This window comes from Chironomus tepperi, unplaced genomic scaffold, assembly GCF_022539635.2.
Source record: "Chironomus tepperi strain 1889 unplaced genomic scaffold, CSIRO-AGI_Ctep_v1 contig_454, whole genome shotgun sequence".
Classification (NCBI taxonomy): domain Eukaryota; kingdom Metazoa; phylum Arthropoda; class Insecta; order Diptera; family Chironomidae; genus Chironomus; species Chironomus tepperi.
This window is the reverse complement of record NW_027226576.1, coordinates 637246-655747: the sequence shown is the minus strand read 5'-3', so window position 1 is coordinate 655747 and position 18502 is coordinate 637246. Positions and strand designations below refer to the sequence as shown.

General features: G+C 28.6%; 4 protein-coding genes across 6 annotated transcripts; 2 read left to right on the top strand and 2 right to left on the bottom strand.

The window, feature by feature from the left end:
* The first annotated feature begins 512 nt into the window (after positions 1–512).
* On the top strand, positions 513–6301 carry Rhp (GTP-Rho-binding protein rhophilin). Its single transcript, XM_070651269.1, has 13 exons — positions 513–1029; positions 1095–1129; positions 1184–2098; positions 3709–3774; positions 3901–4082; positions 4185–4338; positions 4397–4547; positions 4608–4778; positions 4844–5271; positions 5331–5537; positions 5600–5758; positions 5823–5975; positions 6043–6301. The coding sequence occupies exons 3-13, from the start codon at positions 2063–2065 to the stop codon at positions 6199–6201; spliced, it is 1866 nt and encodes a 621-aa protein (XP_070507370.1). The 5' UTR covers positions 513–1029; positions 1095–1129; positions 1184–2062; the 3' UTR covers positions 6202–6301.
* Positions 6302–6684: 383 nt separating this feature from the next.
* LOC139098914 (serine/threonine-protein phosphatase alpha-1 isoform) lies at positions 6685–10434 on the bottom strand. The gene is made up of 9 exons (XM_070651292.1): positions 10316–10434; positions 10133–10194; positions 9724–9855; positions 9442–9658; positions 9292–9380; positions 9182–9229; positions 8522–8670; positions 8315–8462; positions 6685–8249 (listed from the first exon to the last, which is right to left on the bottom strand). The coding sequence occupies exons 2-9, from the start codon at positions 10185–10187 to the stop codon at positions 8101–8103; spliced, it is 987 nt and encodes a 328-aa protein (XP_070507393.1). The 5' UTR covers positions 10188–10194; positions 10316–10434; the 3' UTR covers positions 6685–8100.
* A 255-nt stretch (positions 10435–10689) lies between these two features.
* On the top strand, positions 10690–16902 carry l(1)G0196 (inositol hexakisphosphate and diphosphoinositol-pentakisphosphate kinase). Of its 3 annotated transcripts, none has more exons than XR_011545238.1 (12): positions 10691–11142; positions 11205–11318; positions 11386–11436; positions 11498–12177; positions 12238–12863; positions 12928–13087; positions 13147–14124; positions 14190–14231; positions 14311–14347; positions 14437–14704; positions 14921–15043; positions 15980–16117. XR_011545238.1 is itself a non-coding variant. In XM_070651246.1 (12 exons), exons 1-12 carry the CDS (start codon positions 11071–11073, stop codon positions 16661–16663), a joined length of 3366 nt encoding a protein of 1121 aa, XP_070507347.1. In that variant the 5' UTR covers positions 10692–11070; the 3' UTR covers positions 16664–16902. The 3 variants fall into 3 exon arrangements, 2 of the variants coding, with proteins under 2 accessions (XP_070507348.1, XP_070507347.1); XM_070651246.1 differs by lacking the exon at positions 14921–15043 and adding an exon at positions 16497–16902 and having other exon boundaries at positions 10692–11142; positions 15980–16150; XM_070651247.1 differs by lacking the exons at positions 14921–15043; positions 15980–16117 and adding an exon at positions 16497–16902 and having other exon boundaries at positions 10690–11142.
* Positions 16494–18023, bottom strand: Cp110 (Centriolar coiled coil protein 110kDa). Its single transcript, XM_070651295.1, has 2 exons — positions 17910–18023; positions 16494–17842 (listed from the first exon to the last, which is right to left on the bottom strand). Exons 1-2 carry the CDS (start codon positions 17970–17972, stop codon positions 16922–16924), a joined length of 984 nt encoding a protein of 327 aa, XP_070507396.1. The 5' UTR covers positions 17973–18023; the 3' UTR covers positions 16494–16921.
* Between the last annotated feature and the right edge of the window lie 479 nt (positions 18024–18502).

The following is an 18502-nucleotide window of genomic DNA, read 5'->3' as shown; positions in this document are numbered from 1 at the left end:
GAAAATGTTTACACATCATTCTGGATTTTGTTCTTGTTATTTCCTTTATCATACAGTTTGTGGATGTACGTGAAATTTTATCGAAGCAGCACAAAATATATTCTTTTGTGGTATTCCATTTTAGTATTTGCTTTTGCATGCTTAATTGTACAATATTTCTACCAAATGATAAAAATCAAAAGAATGCTAAAAATCTTCAAAATGATATCAATGTGTGACAAAATTTTCAGGATAATCGATTTGGAACCTTTGGATAAAAGATATAAATATTGCTTTTATGCAACATTATTTACCATTTTGTCTTGTGTAATTATTTATGTGATATCAATTGTTTGTGTTATAGAGGATGATGAAAATTATATGACTTTGCATTTACTTTTTTCTTGGTATCTTATTTACGAAGTTTTATTAAGCATGCAGTTTTTTACTCAAGCATACAATATATGGATTAGACTTTTAAATCTAAATAATTTCTTAAGGTAAAGATTTATGACATTCTAACAGCTGTTTGAAATAATCGTTTTTTTCTTCAGAAATAAAATCATTGAACAAAAAACGAATATTCAGGATTTAAAACAAATTGGACAATCAAGACAAATTATAAGAATATTTCACCTTTTGTTGGATGGACTGGAAAACATAAATCTTTTTTCAACTTTTCATCTGATTTTCGTAATGCTTTTTATGACAATAATTGATATTTTCGGATTTTATGTCATTTTGCGTGAACTCATGCCGCACATTATTAGTAATCATTCTGAATACATGACAAGCTATTTAAATGTTTTTTCGAATTTGGGATACTCATTTATTCAGTTAATGCTGAAAGTGCTTATTGGTTTTATTGGACATAACACAACGGAAGCAGCTGAAAATACTAAAGCTTTAGTATCAAAAGTATTGAATAATTTGGAATATTCTAATCACATTGATAGATTTGAACTGTTCAGTGGACTCGTTCAATTTCAAGCAAAAAACCTCAAATTTTATAATATTTTCTTTACAATTGATTGGAAAATTTTATTGAAGGTTCGTTTTATTTCATGGTTTTAGAAAAAATAACTAGGTAACTGTTGGTTATTATTTATTTACAGACATTGTCGTCGTCAATTGCCTTTTTAATCATTGTGTATGTATTAATTCTTTAATCCTTTCGAAAGTTAATATTTTAATTTCTTTTTAGATTTCAAAATGAGTCACCTCTCCATGAAATAGTTTAAGAAGAATAGAACTCATTAAAAATTTTCTTTTTCTCAGGCCAGTAAGAATTCAATACATGCTCACAAACTGTATGGTTTAGTGTGCATAGAAGAAATTCGAGAACTTATGCTAATAAATGTAACGAGACCGGGGACACCGAGAAGTGGAATTATTGGAAATATCCTGATTCTAATTCTCATAAAACAAAATAATCTTGTTCTTTTTTTAAAATAAAAGATGAATTATTTCGAGTTGTATTTCTGAATATTTGGGTAATTGGCATATGATGCAGGGCCGGGAAATCGTGAAAGACAACCACTAAAACATGTTGAACATGATTTAAAACGTAAAAGAAATAGAAAAAAAAAGTATTTTACTTATTCTTAAGACGAGTGCAACCAACACAAATAAGCTTCTTACAGACAGCATGTAATTTATGCTTTCAACATACTTAGCTTGTTTTTTTTTCTATTAAGCTCTACAGGTATGATGGTTTTTACTCAATTTTATATTCTTCTCTCCCGTTTCGTGCAAATTTACTCACATTTAGAGTTGAAAAGCACTCGCGAGAGGTTGTGTCTAAGCAAAATAAGTACTTTAATTTATTTACAAAAGAAAAAAAAAATACATGAATATAAATTTAAAAAACCTTAGCATACCTAATGGAAATATATCAAAATAGTTTTAATTCTCAAATAATTTGAAAATCTATTAAATTTTAGCAAAATAAAAGCCTTAAAAATATGTGAATGAAGTGATCATAGTACCTATTTATAAAAAAGTATTACAATTACATAGCTGTAAAAATAATTTTTGTTACATGTGACACAATAAAAATCAAATGAACTAAAATAAAATAAAAATGGATGTAACGGATAAGTCATATACATTTAAGCGTGTAAGTTGAATGCTTTTCAATGACATTATATTTTTGGTCTTTCTAAGATGCACTTCATATAGTGAAAAATTCTTTTGATTAGAAAAAAAAATAATTAATTTGTACAATACCTAAGATTGTCGCGATATATTTTAGACAATTAACGTCTTACTTTTTCGTTCAATGTAAAGTTGTTGGGAAAATTAAGCAACATTTACTCGAGAAAAGAAACTTATTTCTTCAAAAAGTTCAGCTCTAAGAAAATGTAATGAGTTTAAAGAAGTTTAAGAAGTTACTAAAAACAACGAAATAATATAAGAATGCAACATAGACAGACAGAGACGTCAAAACAGTAGAGGTGTGAGTTAAGGCAACTGTAAATCATTTACACTGTCTTAGCTCATATTTCCGGTAGCTTTGTTGGTATGTTGCTGTGCATAATTTCTTCGTTTCAATATGTTTTGATATTTAATAAACTTGTATGTCAACTTCTACGCATAATCAACCTTACTGCTAAATTTGTTATGTAACAATTCATGCTACCTTTTATATTGAACATATAGTGGATACTTGAATTATTGTCTTAATGACTAATAATTTAATAAGTCATATACAATTGTATGCTTCGAACCATCCAGAAATACATTGAAGAATTAAAAAGAAAAAAATATGAAAGAGATCGGATAAAATCTAATAGAGAATATTGAGACGGTACCGTTAAATCATAAGAAAATGCTCAACATTGGCATCTTCTTTCCTTTCTTCTTATTTGCCGCCACAAAATATATTACTCTCCTATTTTCCTATTAATTTGTCTGGAAATATACTTGGATTCACAATGAATTAATTTCTTCGTAATTTTGTACAGTTTTTAACATATTAGTATTGTTAGAAATTCTTAGATTAATTTTTCAATAAATTAATAGAGTTCGATCAATTGAAACTTTAAGAAAATAGGAATGCAAAATATTTCAAAGAGAACTTCAAGTTATAATATTTACGTGTAATTAAAAATCTAAATCATTATAAATGATGTTTAAAAGTTTAAATTTGCCTTCTAAATTTACAAGAAATTTGAATTTTTAAATGAAAAAGAAGATAAAATAAATAATAAGAAAATACATTTAAAAAAAGAAAATAAGTTGTATTAGCTTTCGTGATAAGTAAATGAATTCATGCAATACTTTCCAAACAATGCAATAGATGTGTAGCGTTTCACTACTGCTTATCACCATTACAAGTTTTTTTTTTATGAAACATCGTAATTTCTAGTCATGTTGTCATTTAAATGAAAATTAAACGATTGATTTTCACCAGAGATTCCAGTCAATTCAAATTATGATAAATAAATGATTAATAGGTGTTTTGTTTTTATAAATAAAACTGGCAATTGATCATAGAACAACACTAACAAATTCCCACGAAGCTATTAACTAATTTGAAATCTAACGTGACAGTCATTTTACATAATAGTAGGTCGGTTGTAAACTTAAACGTATTTATCTACTTAAATGAAATGTTCATGCTGTTTTTATGAAAAAAAAACTTTAACGCACGAGACTAATTACAGAAAAATTAGCTATATGGTCTCTTAAAATCTTTTTAATTGATTATTTCATATCAATGTATAGGGCTTTGATCCAACAAGAATTACAACAAGAGCTAAACTACAAAATAGACGATGTAAATTAAATCAGGTAATTCATTTTCAATTACCTACTTTATAATAATTTTATCTAATGATCACCTTAATGAAAGAAATGATTCGTTTTTAAAAAAATATTTTTCTTTATATTCGAAATGAATTTGTATGACCTAATTAGGAAATTAACAAAGAACTTCGTTTGAGAGCCGGTGCAGAAAACCTTTTTAAAGCAACAACAAACAAAAAGTTAAGGGAAACAATAACACTTGAATTGAGCTTTATGAATTCAACTCTTCAATTGCTAAAAGAACAATTAGCGGAACTTAATTCGGCAGTTGACGTATATCAGCATGATGAAAAGTATTTACTTTAATATATATATATATATATATATATATATTTATTTAAACATTTGTTTTGTCAAACTCACTATTTTTAATTACAATCGTTTCTCATCTTCAGACATGAGGAGTATCTTCCTATGATTCCACTTGGTTTAAAAGAGACAAAAGAAGTTGACTTTTTCGAGCAGTTTTCTGATTTCATTCTTGAGCATTATTCTGTTGATCCTTCCAATTTTGAAGATGCAATACTAGATCTCATAGATACAAGACAGGTAGGTAATAGTCAGCAGATCATTTCAGTTTTTAAAAATTAATTTATCATCGATACAGGCATCACGAACTCCTACAAGAGATATTGCTGGCGTAGAATTACTTTGCAAATACTATAACCTTCTATACTATGCAGAGAGAAGATTTTTTCCTGCTGAACAACGAAATAGAAATATTGGAATATTTTTTGAATGGTTTGATTCTTTAACAGGTAAGTTTAGCAGAAAGTTCGAATGAAGTTAACTTTATTAATATGGCACATTACTATTAGGTGAACCGTCATGTCAAAAAACCATAGCACTTGAAAAATCATCACTACTTTTTAATATAGCTGCACTATATACGCAAATTGGAGCTAAAACTGACCGTACAAAAGTAGAAGAATTAAACAAAGCTGTAGATTGTTTTTTAAAAGCAAGCGGCATTTTCCAACATATAATAGGTATTTAAAAGAATAGACTACTTTTTCATTAAATACATTAAGAATTTTTTAAAATCATATCACAGAAACGTTTACAAATGCACCATCATGTGATCTCAAACCATATGTTCTCGAAATATTTGTTCTTTTAATGAGAGCACAAGCTCATGAGTGTATCTTCAAAGTTTTTCAAATGGAAAATTCAACTGATTATGAGATGCTTTTGATAGAATCAAATTGTCTTATGCGAAAATATAGTAAAATTCATTATGACATACAACTTAATGGAATCAATTTACCGGCATGTTGGGAGGCTCTAATTCCTCTTAAGACAGAGTACTTCAAAGCATTATCTCACGTGTATTTCGCAAAAAATGTCGCAAAGAGTGAATTACAAAACAAAGATGCCATGAATGACAAGAACCGTTCGAAAATAATAAAAGCACATCTTCAAGCGTCTCAATCAAGCCACGAAGAAATTTTAAGATTACAGCGAATGTGCAGAGAACTGAGAGTAAGATCTTCCGTCTGATATTATTTTAAAAATTTTACAGCTTTTCTTATTATCTTTAGACAAAAATTAAAATATCCAAAGTGCTTCATGATTTAGAGGAATGTATTTGTAACGAAATGTATACCTTGCCAGAAAACATCAATGACGATGAGGGTGAAATGATAGACACAACAATAAAGGAAATGCCATCAAAATGTAATTTAGTAAATATTGCACCTGATTTTGGAAAAGTTGAAGATCCATTCAAAGAATTAGGGCCGATTGCCGTAAGCTATAAGAGCTAAAATTTCGTTAGAATTCTGAAAATAAATATATTCTTAAATAATAGGTTTTTTCTGCACGAAGAAGTTGGAGTGCACCGCGAAGCGTAAGACTCCATAAAACAGATTATCAAACAAAAAGCCATGGTACCGAAGAATTTGGATTCTGTATTAAAAGCAATTCTCCTGTAATGATAAGCCACGTTGATATAAATTCTGTTGCAGACGTGAGTATTCATAAATCTCATTTTATAATGTAAATCATATTTTTATCATTGTCTGATAATCTAGTTGGGAGGATTAAAAGTTGGCGACTATATTGTGGAGATAAATGGCAATGATGCAAAATATTTCACACAGGCAGAAGTAATAGAAAAAATTCGTACATCGATGAATACATTGGATTTAAAAATTATCACACCAATGCAATTAATTAACAAACCTGTAAATATTTCTACTAAAAATATTTCACTCTTAAATAATTTATTTAAAATTACAAATTTTATTTTAGGGATATGTTACCGATTTGATTGAAAATTCTTTTGCTCATTTATCGGATACGTCTTCTTCTGGAATATCGTCTGGTGCTTCAAGTCCCACCAACACAAATAAACTATTGAAAAATAGGTTTTCAAATGTTTGGAAAAATTTGAGATACAAAATGAAATGAAATGAAATTGAAAAAGTTATATGCAAAAGATTTCCTGTTATTTAGAACAATTGAGCAGAAATAAACATGAAGATTGTTACAAAAAATTATTATATCACAAATAAAATAGATATTTTTTCTCTCTCCTTGTTTCAGTTGATTGATATCGATTCAAATAAGTAAACAAATTTAGACATAATTGAAAGGAAAATATTTGTGTAACAAGTTTTCAAAAATGAACTAGGAAAATTTAAACTATTTGAATTTTGCTGAAGACCAAAACTTAAGGAATGTGCCGAATTGTTAAGAACGAAAGATTTCCGTTGAAAATTTTACAATTTGATTACTTCTTGCCAATCTTACTACCATATTTTGAAGTGGAAGCTATAAAGAGTAGAGAAGAAAAAAAAATTCATTAATGATGGATCTGTAAACGCTATAACAAAATTAAATGTTGATAAAATAGTTTTTCCAACAAAATGATTCCCTTTGAAAAAAAGCAAATTACACGATTTCCTTTTTTATTGATTGCCTTAAAATCAAAGAAAAAACAATCAATGCTATTTTTTGTCCAATAACTCTAAACACTTAAGCAGGTTTCATAATTTAAAATGTTTGTAGTTTATTGATAATTAGGTATTATATTTTTCATCTTATGCATGTGCCATTTCAATTGGAAATCTTCTCTCATTCTTATATTCTTTATTGAATTAAAAAGAATCTCAAATTTATACGTTTTTTTTTTAAATGTAAACCTATGTTCTCTTTTTTATTGATCGAGAGCGCGCCTGTGAGAAAATATGCAGTTATGATAAACGGTTTATTGTTTTTTGTATTTGCCTCAGATAAAAAAATAAATAAAAACAAGAAAAAAAGATTTGCGTAAAGAAAAATATTTTTTTTTTCGTTACATCTTTAAATAATGACAATTTGAATCTTAACATTTCGACAAAAGAGCTATTATTATCATTTATTTCTATTTTTATGAATTTTTTTCTTCTCCTTTATGTGTTCATATGTTATGCATAACGTTTATAAATGAAATGAAATTCATCTATTTAAAATTAAAAGAAATGATAGGAATAAAACATATTTAGGGATCTAAACTTATCTATTTTTAAATGACAGAAAATATACGAAAAAGATTTTTGCAGAAATACATAAATCTAATTAAAACGGCATAAAAATGATTTTTTACAACATTAACTACGGTAAAATAAAAAGGAAAATTGATCATTTGTTACTTGACTTCAAACGGACAGTTCTTCATTTTTTTTTTAAATTATTACTTTTTTAAATTGGAATTTTTGTAATAAACTTCTAATGTTTTGAATTTTTGATTCAATTCTTTTCCTTTTTATCTACAATTGATGTAACCTGTTCGTAAAAGTGTACATGTGTAAGACGTGTGTACAGTTATTTATTATTATTATTCCTCATGTATGTTTATCAGGAGAATTTTTTTCATTGTAATTAATAAGTTTTTTTCCTTATATAGTTCAAGTAATAGTTTATTGTTGATCCTGTGACACTAAAAACCGAAGTTTGATATTTTTTTCTTTTCTTTTTCTAGATTACCTAACAAATTTTTTGATCTTATTTAAATAACTACAAGAGATTAACGTTTTCAATATAATTAGTCATTGTTTAACTATTTTATATGATGAAAGCACTTAATTTGACCTTGACCATAGAAAATTGTGTAAACATAGACACGGTATTGAAAACATCACAGGTTTGTAGTTTTTCTAACCGCGATGCTCGTTTTCGCGCAATGTGTCAAAAATAATCGTATTTTTTTCGGTATTCTGTTTTCACATAGGTATTAATTTTTTCTTTGCTTTTAATTATTTAAATTTTAATTATTTTAAAAAATAGCATATCAACATTGAGCTGTACGGTAATAGTTAGCTCAAATGCTTATTTCTTTTTGTTTTTATTATTAGCGGCACGAGGAGGAGTTACAGGTCTTCCTCCGGATAAATTACTGTATTGAAATTTACGTTTATCGGCCGGCTTCAGAATTTGGAACGAGCACATAAGCGTATCATCTACGGACATCATTGCACCTATAAAGTATAATAGCAAAAGAGTTAATTAAACGAGAAATTATCAAGTTGACATAATTACTTACCAGCGTTATCAAATTCTCCACAGTAATTGGGTGCTGAAAAAAGCGTTACCAATTGACGTTTTGCAAAAAATTCATATCCATCTTCCACAACTTGATGTGCACGACAAATTAAATCAAAATCATGCTTTGCCAAGAATTTTGCGACAATCTAATATTAATAATAGACATTAGCTAATAATATTTCAAGGACATTTTCTTTGAATTTACCTCTGCTCCAAATGTAAAGCTAACGCCGCGATCGTTTTCTCCCCAACCCATTGTATCCTTATCTGGATCTGACCACAACAGATCGCATAGAAGTCCTTGATCCGGCACGTCTGTTGGTCTCATTATACGTCGAATTTGCTCCATAGATTCTGTTGATGAGAAAAACCTTCAATGAGTAATCGCTAAATCAAAAAAGTTTTGGAGGCATAAATTAAATGGGACATCTCAAAACGACATTGCTCATTTTCGGTAACTCATAATTTACAAGTGATAATTAAATCTGCAAATAGAGGAAATAAGTTTACATGTTAATATCTTCAATAACAGTTAAGAAAAAAATGTCTGAAATTTCACTCAAAATATTCGTACGATATTGTAGAATATAGCAATAAAAAAAATATAATTGATGTTTACTTACATTTGTTAGTGACACATTCAGTTGTGTTTACACATAAAACCTAAAACAAAACAAAATAAATGTGAGAATTTGCATTGTAAATTTTTGCATATTGTAATGCTTACTTTTTTCTGTTAAAATACCATGCGAAATAGTTTTTGAGCAACAACAACGTCCGTTTTGAGATTATCCTAAAACAACATAAAAGATGAAAGAAAAAGAAAAAAAGTCAGAGTGAACCATTCCCACTCTGTAATACTTAAGTAAATCTGGAGAAAGTCCTCCATGACAGCAGAAAATCTTCTCATCAACTGGAATTAAAATTTAAAATGAATGAGTCAAATTTCAAATTTGTAGACATTATTAAACTTACCGATAGCAGCAACCGGCAAACAATTGAAACAATCCGTAAATGTTTTCCATAATTTGATATTATATCGTCGCTTGCATTCATCATAAAATCTAAAAATAAAGGATCAAATTTAGAAGATAATTCTTATTCGTCGCAGAGATGTGATTTTACCCATAAATTCGATTTATACTTGCACACTCGTGATTACCGCGAAGCAAAAAGAAATTTTCAGGATATTTAATTTTATATGCCAATAGAAGACATATGGTCTCCAAAGATTGTTTGCCACGATCGACATAATCACCGAGAAATAGATAATTGGATTCAGGTGGAAAACCTCCATATTCAAATAATCTCAGTAGATCATAATACTGGCCGTGTATATCACCTAATCAAAATGTTTATTAAATTTAATGCATGTGCCAACAAAACTATTTAAATATAATAATTTACCACAAATCTTCAGAGGCGCTTCCAATTCAAGTAATATTGGTTGTGATAGAAAAATTTCTCGTGATTTCAAACATAATCCACGTATTTCCGATTCAGTAAGCTGTACATTTTTTCCAGGTCTGGATCCACGAACTGAAATGATTTATTCATTATTTTAGATTAAATGTGAGAGATGTTATTTTATTTTTGCAAGAAAAATATATTTAAAAAATAAAAAGGAAAATTGGGAGATGATTGATATGAAAAGTGAAGAAAATTCTAAATAGACGGTATTTAGTTCGCGGGCGTTGGTTTAAAAAATTAATTCAATTTTTCCAATATATTAACTACGGGAAACCTATTTTTTGTTACATTTTCTCGCATTATAATTTTCAAAAGTTCAAACTACATTAAAATTAGTGAAAAATACCTTCTAAAAGCCTCGCAATAATGTTGTCTATGTTAAGAATATCAATATCCGACATGTTTGATCTATAGATGAGAAAAACACACAAATTAGAGATGTATGACGAAATTTTTTGTTCAAAATTTCAGCACTTATTCGCTTTTTTTCTTATTAAATTTATGAAAATATCATTGTTTATATATTTACATCGGTCGTGGATTATATTATATCGATCGAAAACTAATTAATAACTTTATCTAACAAAAATATTTAAAAGCAAACTCCTTCAGAATGAAAATTTTTTTTTAGTACACAATTTATTTTCTTTATAAGCCTTCGGATTACTTGTACTAAAAAATTTTTATTTTAGAAAACCGTTATGTTTAAAAACGGATCACAAGTGCTTTTTTCTTGCTCAATTCTTAATATTTTTAGTTGATATTCATATAGCATAAACTTTATTTGATTTGACGCTGCTCTCATGTAATCCCCGTTAAATCGCTTTAACTATTTTTTTTTATCATCAACTGTCGTAGTAGTTTCAAATACTTCTGATAACATTTTTTGTTGAGCGTCATTTATAGACAGTCCTCTTTGTTATTGAAAAAAAATAAAAATATTGAAGAAAAGACTTCCGAACTGCTTAAAAATAATAAGTATACCTAGGCTGATAAGAAAAATCAAAGAAAATCTAAAATCATTAACGATTAATGCAATTAATGCAATCTACTATATCTAACAACAAATATTTAGAAATCTTATTTAAACGAGATGGTTTGTAGTTTTTAATTAAGTTTATAATCTACACATATTGGATAACAAAGTAATTGAAAAAAAGTTATTGGAACAAAGTGTTTTTAATCAGTTTTGAACAGTAACTTATCTACAGAGGAAACAATAAGTTGATCGTACGATATTCAATCTGAGATTTTCAAGAGCTTAAACAAATAATCACTAGAGTAATGTCAGAATTTAATTCAGACAATGAACAACCAAATTCAGCCAAGAATAATAAAATATTCTACTTCGGTCAGGTAAATATTCATTTTTTAGAAAGCAAGTAACAAATTTAAGAATTAAAGGCATTAATACATAGGATGATTCTGATGAGGATGATGAAGGTCAAATGAATAAGGTTGTAGTAGGAATTTGTGCGATGGCTAAAAAGTCGCAGAGCAAACCAATGAAAGAAATTTTGACAAGATTGCAGGTAACATCTTTTGCTTCTCCATAATTTCGATTCACTTATTTTATTGTATTCAAAAATCTATTTATAGGAATTTGAGTTCATTAAAATTTACGTCTTTTCTGAAGATGATATCTTGAAGGTAAATGAATTTTTAATAAAAATAATCGTAACAGTGCTTCTTATTAAATGCTTCATTGCAGGAAGAAATTGAAAATTGGATGGTTGTGGATTGTCTTATTTCATTTCATTCCAAAGGCTTTCCGTTAGAAAAGGCTATTCGCTATGCTCAGCTAAGAAATTGTTTTGTGCTTAATAATTTACCAATGCAATTTGACATTCAAGATCGAAGAAAGGTATATTCAATTCTTGAACAAGAAGGAATCGAAATTCCCCGTTATGCTGTACTTGACAGAGATCAGAGTCAGCCACAAAAACACGAACTGGTGGAATCAGAGGATCATGTTGAAATAAATGGAATAATATTTAATAAACCTTTTGTAGAAAAACCTGTTAGTGCTGAAGATCATAATATATACATATATTATCCAACAAGTGCTGGCGGTGGAAGCCAAAGATTATTTAGAAAAATTGGAAGTCGTAGCAGTGTTTATTCTCCAGAATCAAGAGTGAGAAAAAGTGGATCGTTTATCTATGAGGACTTTCAAGCAACTGATGGCACTGATGTTAAAGTATATACAGTTGGACCGGACTACGCACATGCAGAGGCTCGTAAAAGTCCAGCGTTGGATGGAAAAGTTGAAAGAGATAGTGAAGGAAAGGAAATTCGATATCCAGTGATTTTATCAAATACTGAAAAACTTATTGCTAGAAAAGTGTGTTTGGCATTTAAACAAACTGTTTGTGGATTCGATCTTCTTAGGTAAATATATTATATTCGCATGAAGCATATTTTTACAAATTGCAACTTTTAATATTTTAGAGCAAATGGAAAATCTTACGTCTGCGATGTTAATGGATTCAGTTTTGTAAAAAACTCTAATAAATATTATGATGACACGAGTAAAATATTGGGAAATATGATTTTACGGAATTTAGCACCAAAAATGAATCTGCCATGGGCAATTCCATTTCAGTTGGATGATCCACCTGTAGTTCCTACGACCATAGGTAAAATGATGGAACTACGTTGTGTTACAGCAATCATTCGTCACGGTGATCGAACTCCGAAACAAAAGATGAAAGTTGAAGTCCGACACCCAAAATTCTTTGAAATTTTTGAAAAATATGATGGTTATAAAAAGCTCTCAATCAAACTTAAGAAACCAAAACAGCTACAAGAAGTTCTTGATATAGCACGTTATCTTCTAAATGAAATTCAAGTTAATAAAGGAGTTGATAAGGAATTAGAAGAAAAACAGGGTAAATTGGAGCAGTTAAAAACAGTTCTTGAAATGTATGGCCATTTCTCTGGAATCAATCGAAAAGTTCAAATGAAATATCAACCAAATGGGAAACCCAAAGAATCTAGTGGTGATGAAAATCCCGAATCACAATCAGCATCTTTAATGTTAATTGTAAAATATGGTGGGGAATTGACTCCTGCGGGTAAAAACTTATTCTAAACATATTTTGTTGCTGTAATATAATTATTATTATTTATAAATTCCAGGAAGAGTCCAAGCAGAGGAGTTAGGCAAAATGTTTCGATGTATGTATCCTGGATCTGCTGGAACGGATTCTAGTTCTGACGAGTGTGGTTTGGGATTATTAAGACTCCATTCAACTTTTCGCCATGATTTGAAAATTTATGCCAGTGATGAAGGAAGGGTGTAAGTTCTCATTCATTTCCAATAGTTTCTAATCAATAAATTTAATTTCTTTCTTATAGACAAATGACAGCCGCTGCTTTTGCTAAAGGACTATTAGCTTTAGAGGGTGAATTAACTCCGATATTGGTTCAAATGGTAAAAAGCGCAAATACGAACGGTTTGTTGGATAATGATTGTGAATCAAGCAAATATCAAAACTTAGCGAAATCTAAACTACATCAGCTTTTGCAAATTAATCGAGAATTAAATGACGAAGAGCGAGCAAAAATCAATCCTTGTAATGCAACAAGCTTAAATCAAGCATTGAATATTGTGAAAAACCCTTACAAGTGCTGTGAACATGTTTTGAAATTAATTCAAAATTTGGTCGAATTGGTCGATATCAAAAAAGAGGATTCAAAAACAAAAGATAGTTTGTTATATCACCAAGAAAGCTGGGATTTGATGCGACGTCGTTGGGGAAAGATTGAAAAGGATTTTTATAATAAAAATAGTTGTGTTTATGACATTTCTAAAATTCCTGAAATTTATGATGCTATCAAGTATGATTATTGTCATAATCAACATACACTTCAGTTTCCCGAGGCAGAAGAACTTTATGTTTACTCTAAGAATTTAGCCGATATTGTGATTCCTCAAGAATATGGCTTAAGCGCAGAAGAAAAGTTAACAATTGGCACTGGAATTTGTACGCCTTTGTTAAGAAAAATAAAAGCTGATTTACAACGCAATATTGAAGAGCCTGAAGAAAGTGTAAATCGTCTTAATCCACAATATTCAAAAGGTGTAAGTTCTCCAGGCCGACATGTTCGCACTCGACTCTACTTTACTTCAGAATCACACTTGCATTCGTTATTAACTGTATTCAGACATGGACAACTTTTACCTCTTTCTGACTATCAATGGAAGCGAGCAATGGACTATGTTAGTATGGTATCAGAATTGAATTATATGAGTCAAATTGTAGTTATGTTGTACGAGGATCCGACAAAAGATCAAATGGCCGAAGAAAGATTTCATGTTGAGCTTCATTTTAGGTGCCAAATTTATAGATAATAGATTTTTGCATGAATGATCTAATCATTGATTTTAACTTTTATAGTCCTGGTGTAAATTGTTGTGTTCAAAAAAATCTGCCACCTGGGTAAGATCATTGTTTTCGTTTACCTGTCCAAGCACAAATAGAAATTAGGACTGATTTAATTTAAAATTATCTTTTTTAGACCTGGTTTTCGACCACATGCTCAATCAAAAAATCCGGTAAATTTAGCATTTTTTACTGTTTACATCATTTCTAATAATTTTATGTTATGCATTTAATAAATGTTTCAATTTAAAAATATAATTAGTCGAGTGAAGATGAAGGAGTAGTAAGTAAGATTGATGAAGAATATGTTGATCAACTGTGTAGTATGAATATGAATGATAAAAAACGGCCATCAAAAATATCAAATCCAATTCATATTGGTCATCATACAGTTTCCGGTCATGAAGCTTTAAACTTAGCGAAAAGGTTAAGTGAAGAACTTGCAACGCAAAATCAATCGACACAGACTGGAGCTCGTGCAATTAGTCCGGAAGTTGAGCCAATATCTAGATCGTATGAGGGCAAGAAAGGTATTTGTTTACACTATTCACTTTTGCATATTTTTTACGTAACAAAAATTTGGATTTTTGGTTTTAATTTTGTCTTACGTTTTTTTAACATGTTCATAAGAAAGATCGTATGAACAAGAATCTAATCTTTAATCGCATGCATATTGTTTATTAATTTTAATTGATTTTAATAGAGATTATGAAAAATCTTTTTATATTTTTTCTTTTTGTTAAAAGAATCTCACACATAAACCTGCCTATGCACTTGTATTTCTATATTTTGATTTAAATAATGTTTTATGGAGAAAAAAATACTTTAAGGCAAACATAATTTGTTATATTATTGGAAAAATTTATCAGGTAAAATTCGAATTGCTTTTGATTTCAATCAGCATTCAAAATTAATCGTTCTAAATTTATCAAAATATTTTTAAAAAAATTTCATGCTGTGCCGTAAACTTATGTTGAATTTTGATATGACAAAAATTCGGAAATTGGTTACGACACTGAGTTTTAATTATTATTAGATCAGATCAATAAGGATTGCTGATTGTATCTATTTTTTTATTTATTCAGTAAAACATAAAACATAAAAACTCACAACATTTTAGCAACTATTTATACTTTAGATCAATTTAAACAAATTATTCATCTCATCTCTCAAGCATATCGATGAAGAAAAAAACAAAAAAACTTACTTAAATATTTTTAAATTAGTCTATCTGGGCATAAACCGTGTCATGATGTTTCTTGGTGTTCAATATACTTGATTTTTTTATACATAAAAATTTAAAAAAGCTTCATTAACTCATTGTTCAAAATTGCATATTCTCATTATGTCGGCTTTAGATTTTTGTAATTGAAGATCTCAATTAGATTACATTCCACCTTAATCTGAAAAGAATTACACTAAAATCTAATTCGACGAGCTTTTTACACTTAATCTTCTCACCGACATTAAAAAAGAATACACTTTATTTTTGCAAAACGCAACTTTGAAATGAGCTAATGACTTTTCTAACTTGAATGTTAAACATATTAAAGATGTATGTAACGTAGGCTTTTGCTTGTACCTTTCCTATCTCACTCTTAATACCTTTGAATGATTGTTTTCTACCTAATTTTCCTATTACTTCGCGGATATGATTTTCTTTGATAAATATCTATCTAAATAGTTATTAAAAAAAAAACAGTATAACTACATCATTATCAAGAATAAATTTGACATTTTCCCTTTACCTTCCTAATTTTTCATTCAATACTATGATTTTCTTTGAATATGTTACAATATTCAAGGAACAAGGACTCAGCGGCACAGCTTTTGCCAGATGAATCAATTTAAATTAAACAGTAGACTCTCATATCGAAGCAGCGCCCAAAGTTTGTTTTCAACAGCCTTAATATCTGGCTCATCTTCGGCTCCAAATTTAAGTGAAATGATAATTTCGAACAACACAACACCGACAGGTATTTTTAACGCTCATTGGTTTTTCTTTTCATTTCTCTCTATATATTTATTAATTAATAAAGGAAATTAAATTTGATATTTTTTTTGTGTTGGATGATAACAACATGTGCTTTAAATAAATGCCACATAATGTCCCATCATTTGACTGATAGTTTAAGAAAAAAGATTTCTAAATTTTGACGTAGAAAAGAAGAATCATATTAACAAAAAACAAAAAAAAAATGCGATTGCATCACACTCCAGAGATTCCAGCACTAGATGTGCTGAAATTTCTTAAAGCTTTTTATAAGTTTAATAATTAAGATCATGTATTTTATTAAACAATTTTTTATTTCTCCCAAAAAGTGCCAGGTATTTACGGAGTTCCACCAATCAGACCACTTGAAACACTGCATAATGCATTATCTTTGAAGCAGTTGGATACTTTCTTGGAAAAAATGACTAAATATATACCACACAAGACAAATCATCTTGAACATCAGATGTCAATTAATTTAGACAGTCAAGATTAAAATAATACTTAAATTATATGTGTATCTATCAAAATATTAATATATTTTATTTTTTGTCAATAAAGATTTATAGCTAGACAAAACTAACACAAGTGATATATGAATTGTCTTAATGAGGCAATTTTTTTGAGCATTATATCATTTAATGTAAGATTATTCAAACGGGTAAAACCAAATCTTTGCTTTAGTTCAAGTATAAAAAATATTAATAATAAAATTAAGTGCACTTGGTGAAGATATTTCTATATTTCTGATTTCTTAAAAGCTACGATTCAAATATTCCATTCTCTTCTCAACAATTTTCCTTCTGCGGAACTCACGATCATTTGCAATAATTCTCATTCTTTCTTTAGCTGAATACTGATGAAAAATATCATTAAAACGATGTAAATCACTTTGGAGCTGCTTAAATAACTTGGTTTTCAGAAGAATATCTTGTACTGGACTACCACCTAATTTATGTTGATTTAGACTAAAAACAAAGTGCAATGTATCTTGGATATTTTTTATTAGCTCCTGTACATAGATGGTTTTTATTAGACGCCGAACAAAATATCCACGGGCATAAGCATTGATTTTGGTCGCCGCTTTTTTCTTCTGATCAACTTCATTAATTAATGTTTTTTCGCTTCCAGTCTTATCGAATGATTGAAGGCAAGTCTGAAATTCAGTAAACTCCTCATCTTCTGTTAAGTTTATTGAGTTATTTGTTAATGGAGTGGATGTGAGATTTTTCATGTCATTTTGTAGCTTCATAAATAATTGTTGTTGCTCAACTATGAATTTATTTTTCAAAACATTCATAGTTTTTAAATATTCTTGTTTTTGCTTATCAATCAAATTTTTCATTTGATTCTTGAGATCCGGTCGGAAAAGTTCACAAGAATTTTGATTAAATTCTGTTTCTTTTGCTCTTTGTTCTTCATTAAATTCCGTTTGTATTGAAGATGCATCCTCATTTATAGTCTCTTTATCTGAATCAGCCTTATCAAATGCTTCTGGAAGTTGTGAAACTGGAAAAACTGGATTTGAAATTGTGTAAGAATTAGCCGAACTGCAACGCTCTTCTTCAGCTTTTCTTGAATAATTTACTAAATCTTTCCTTTGCTTTATCTTTTCTTCCTTCATTTTACATTGATTACGAATATCAAGAATTTCCTGTCTTAATCCTTCAGTAATCTATTAGAATTTATAAAAAAATGTTTTTTATTTTTGTTTGCAACTTCGTTTGAATTAATGTTCTTACCAAAGGAGGAATAATAGGCTTGTTCTTAATTTTAAATATGGATACAAATTGATTATTCTGCATTATAGACTTTTAATTGTCAATAAATTGCAAAATTAATTACTTAATCACTTCTTTAGGTTGAAAAACAAAATTAAGAATTAAAAAAAAATAACAGAATTTTTATTTTGTTTTGTTTGTTTTTTTATTGGGTCGTTCAAAAATTTTGGTGCTTTTCAGTGCATTTGTTTTCTAGGCACATACTATTGATGACTCTAATTATTATCATTTTTTTTTTTATAAAAACAATATTTTTTATGATTTTTCAAAATGAAATATTTTTAACTTTCTCAGCAACAAACGAAATAAAGAAAATTCATGTAAAGTTAGTCTTGCTGAATGCTTTAAATGATCTCACTTTTTATGAAAATCCCAAATATGCTGTGGTGAAAATTTTTTTATTTTTTATTTCATTTAAAAAAATTTAATGCTCAAGTAGGTGTAATAGGAAAATATTAGTGCAATAAGGATGGTGTATCAAAGCATAAGTTATGGTTAGATAATTTAAAAACCAACAATAGTCATACTTATCATTAATGCATCAACGACTTTGA

Coding starts and splice junctions, on each gene's coding strand:
- Rhp (XM_070651269.1), top strand. CDS start 2,063: ATGGATGTAACGGATAAGTCATATACATTTAAGCGT. Junction 4,548..4,607: donor ATGGTTTGATTCTTTAACAG/GTAAGTTTAGCA, acceptor CATTACTATTAG/GTGAACCGTCATGTCAAAAA. Junction 5,272..5,330: donor GAATGTGCAGAGAACTGAGA/GTAAGATCTTCC, acceptor TATTATCTTTAG/ACAAAAATTAAAATATCCAA.
- LOC139098914 (XM_070651292.1), bottom strand. CDS start 10,187: ATGTCGGATATTGATATTCTTAACATAGACAACATTATTGCGAGGCTT. Junction 9,230..9,291: donor TTTGCCGGTTGCTGCTATCG/GTAAGTTTAATA, acceptor TTTTAATTCCAG/TTGATGAGAAGATTTTCTGC. Junction 8,463..8,521: donor GCTTTACATTTGGAGCAGAG/GTAAATTCAAAG, acceptor TATTAATATTAG/ATTGTCGCAAAATTCTTGGC.
- Cp110 (XM_070651295.1), bottom strand. CDS start 17,972: ATGCAGAATAATCAATTTGTATCCATATTTAAAATTAAGAACAAGCCT. Junction 17,843..17,909: donor AGCCTATTATTCCTCCTTTG/GTAAGAACATTA, acceptor AAATTCTAATAG/ATTACTGAAGGATTAAGACA.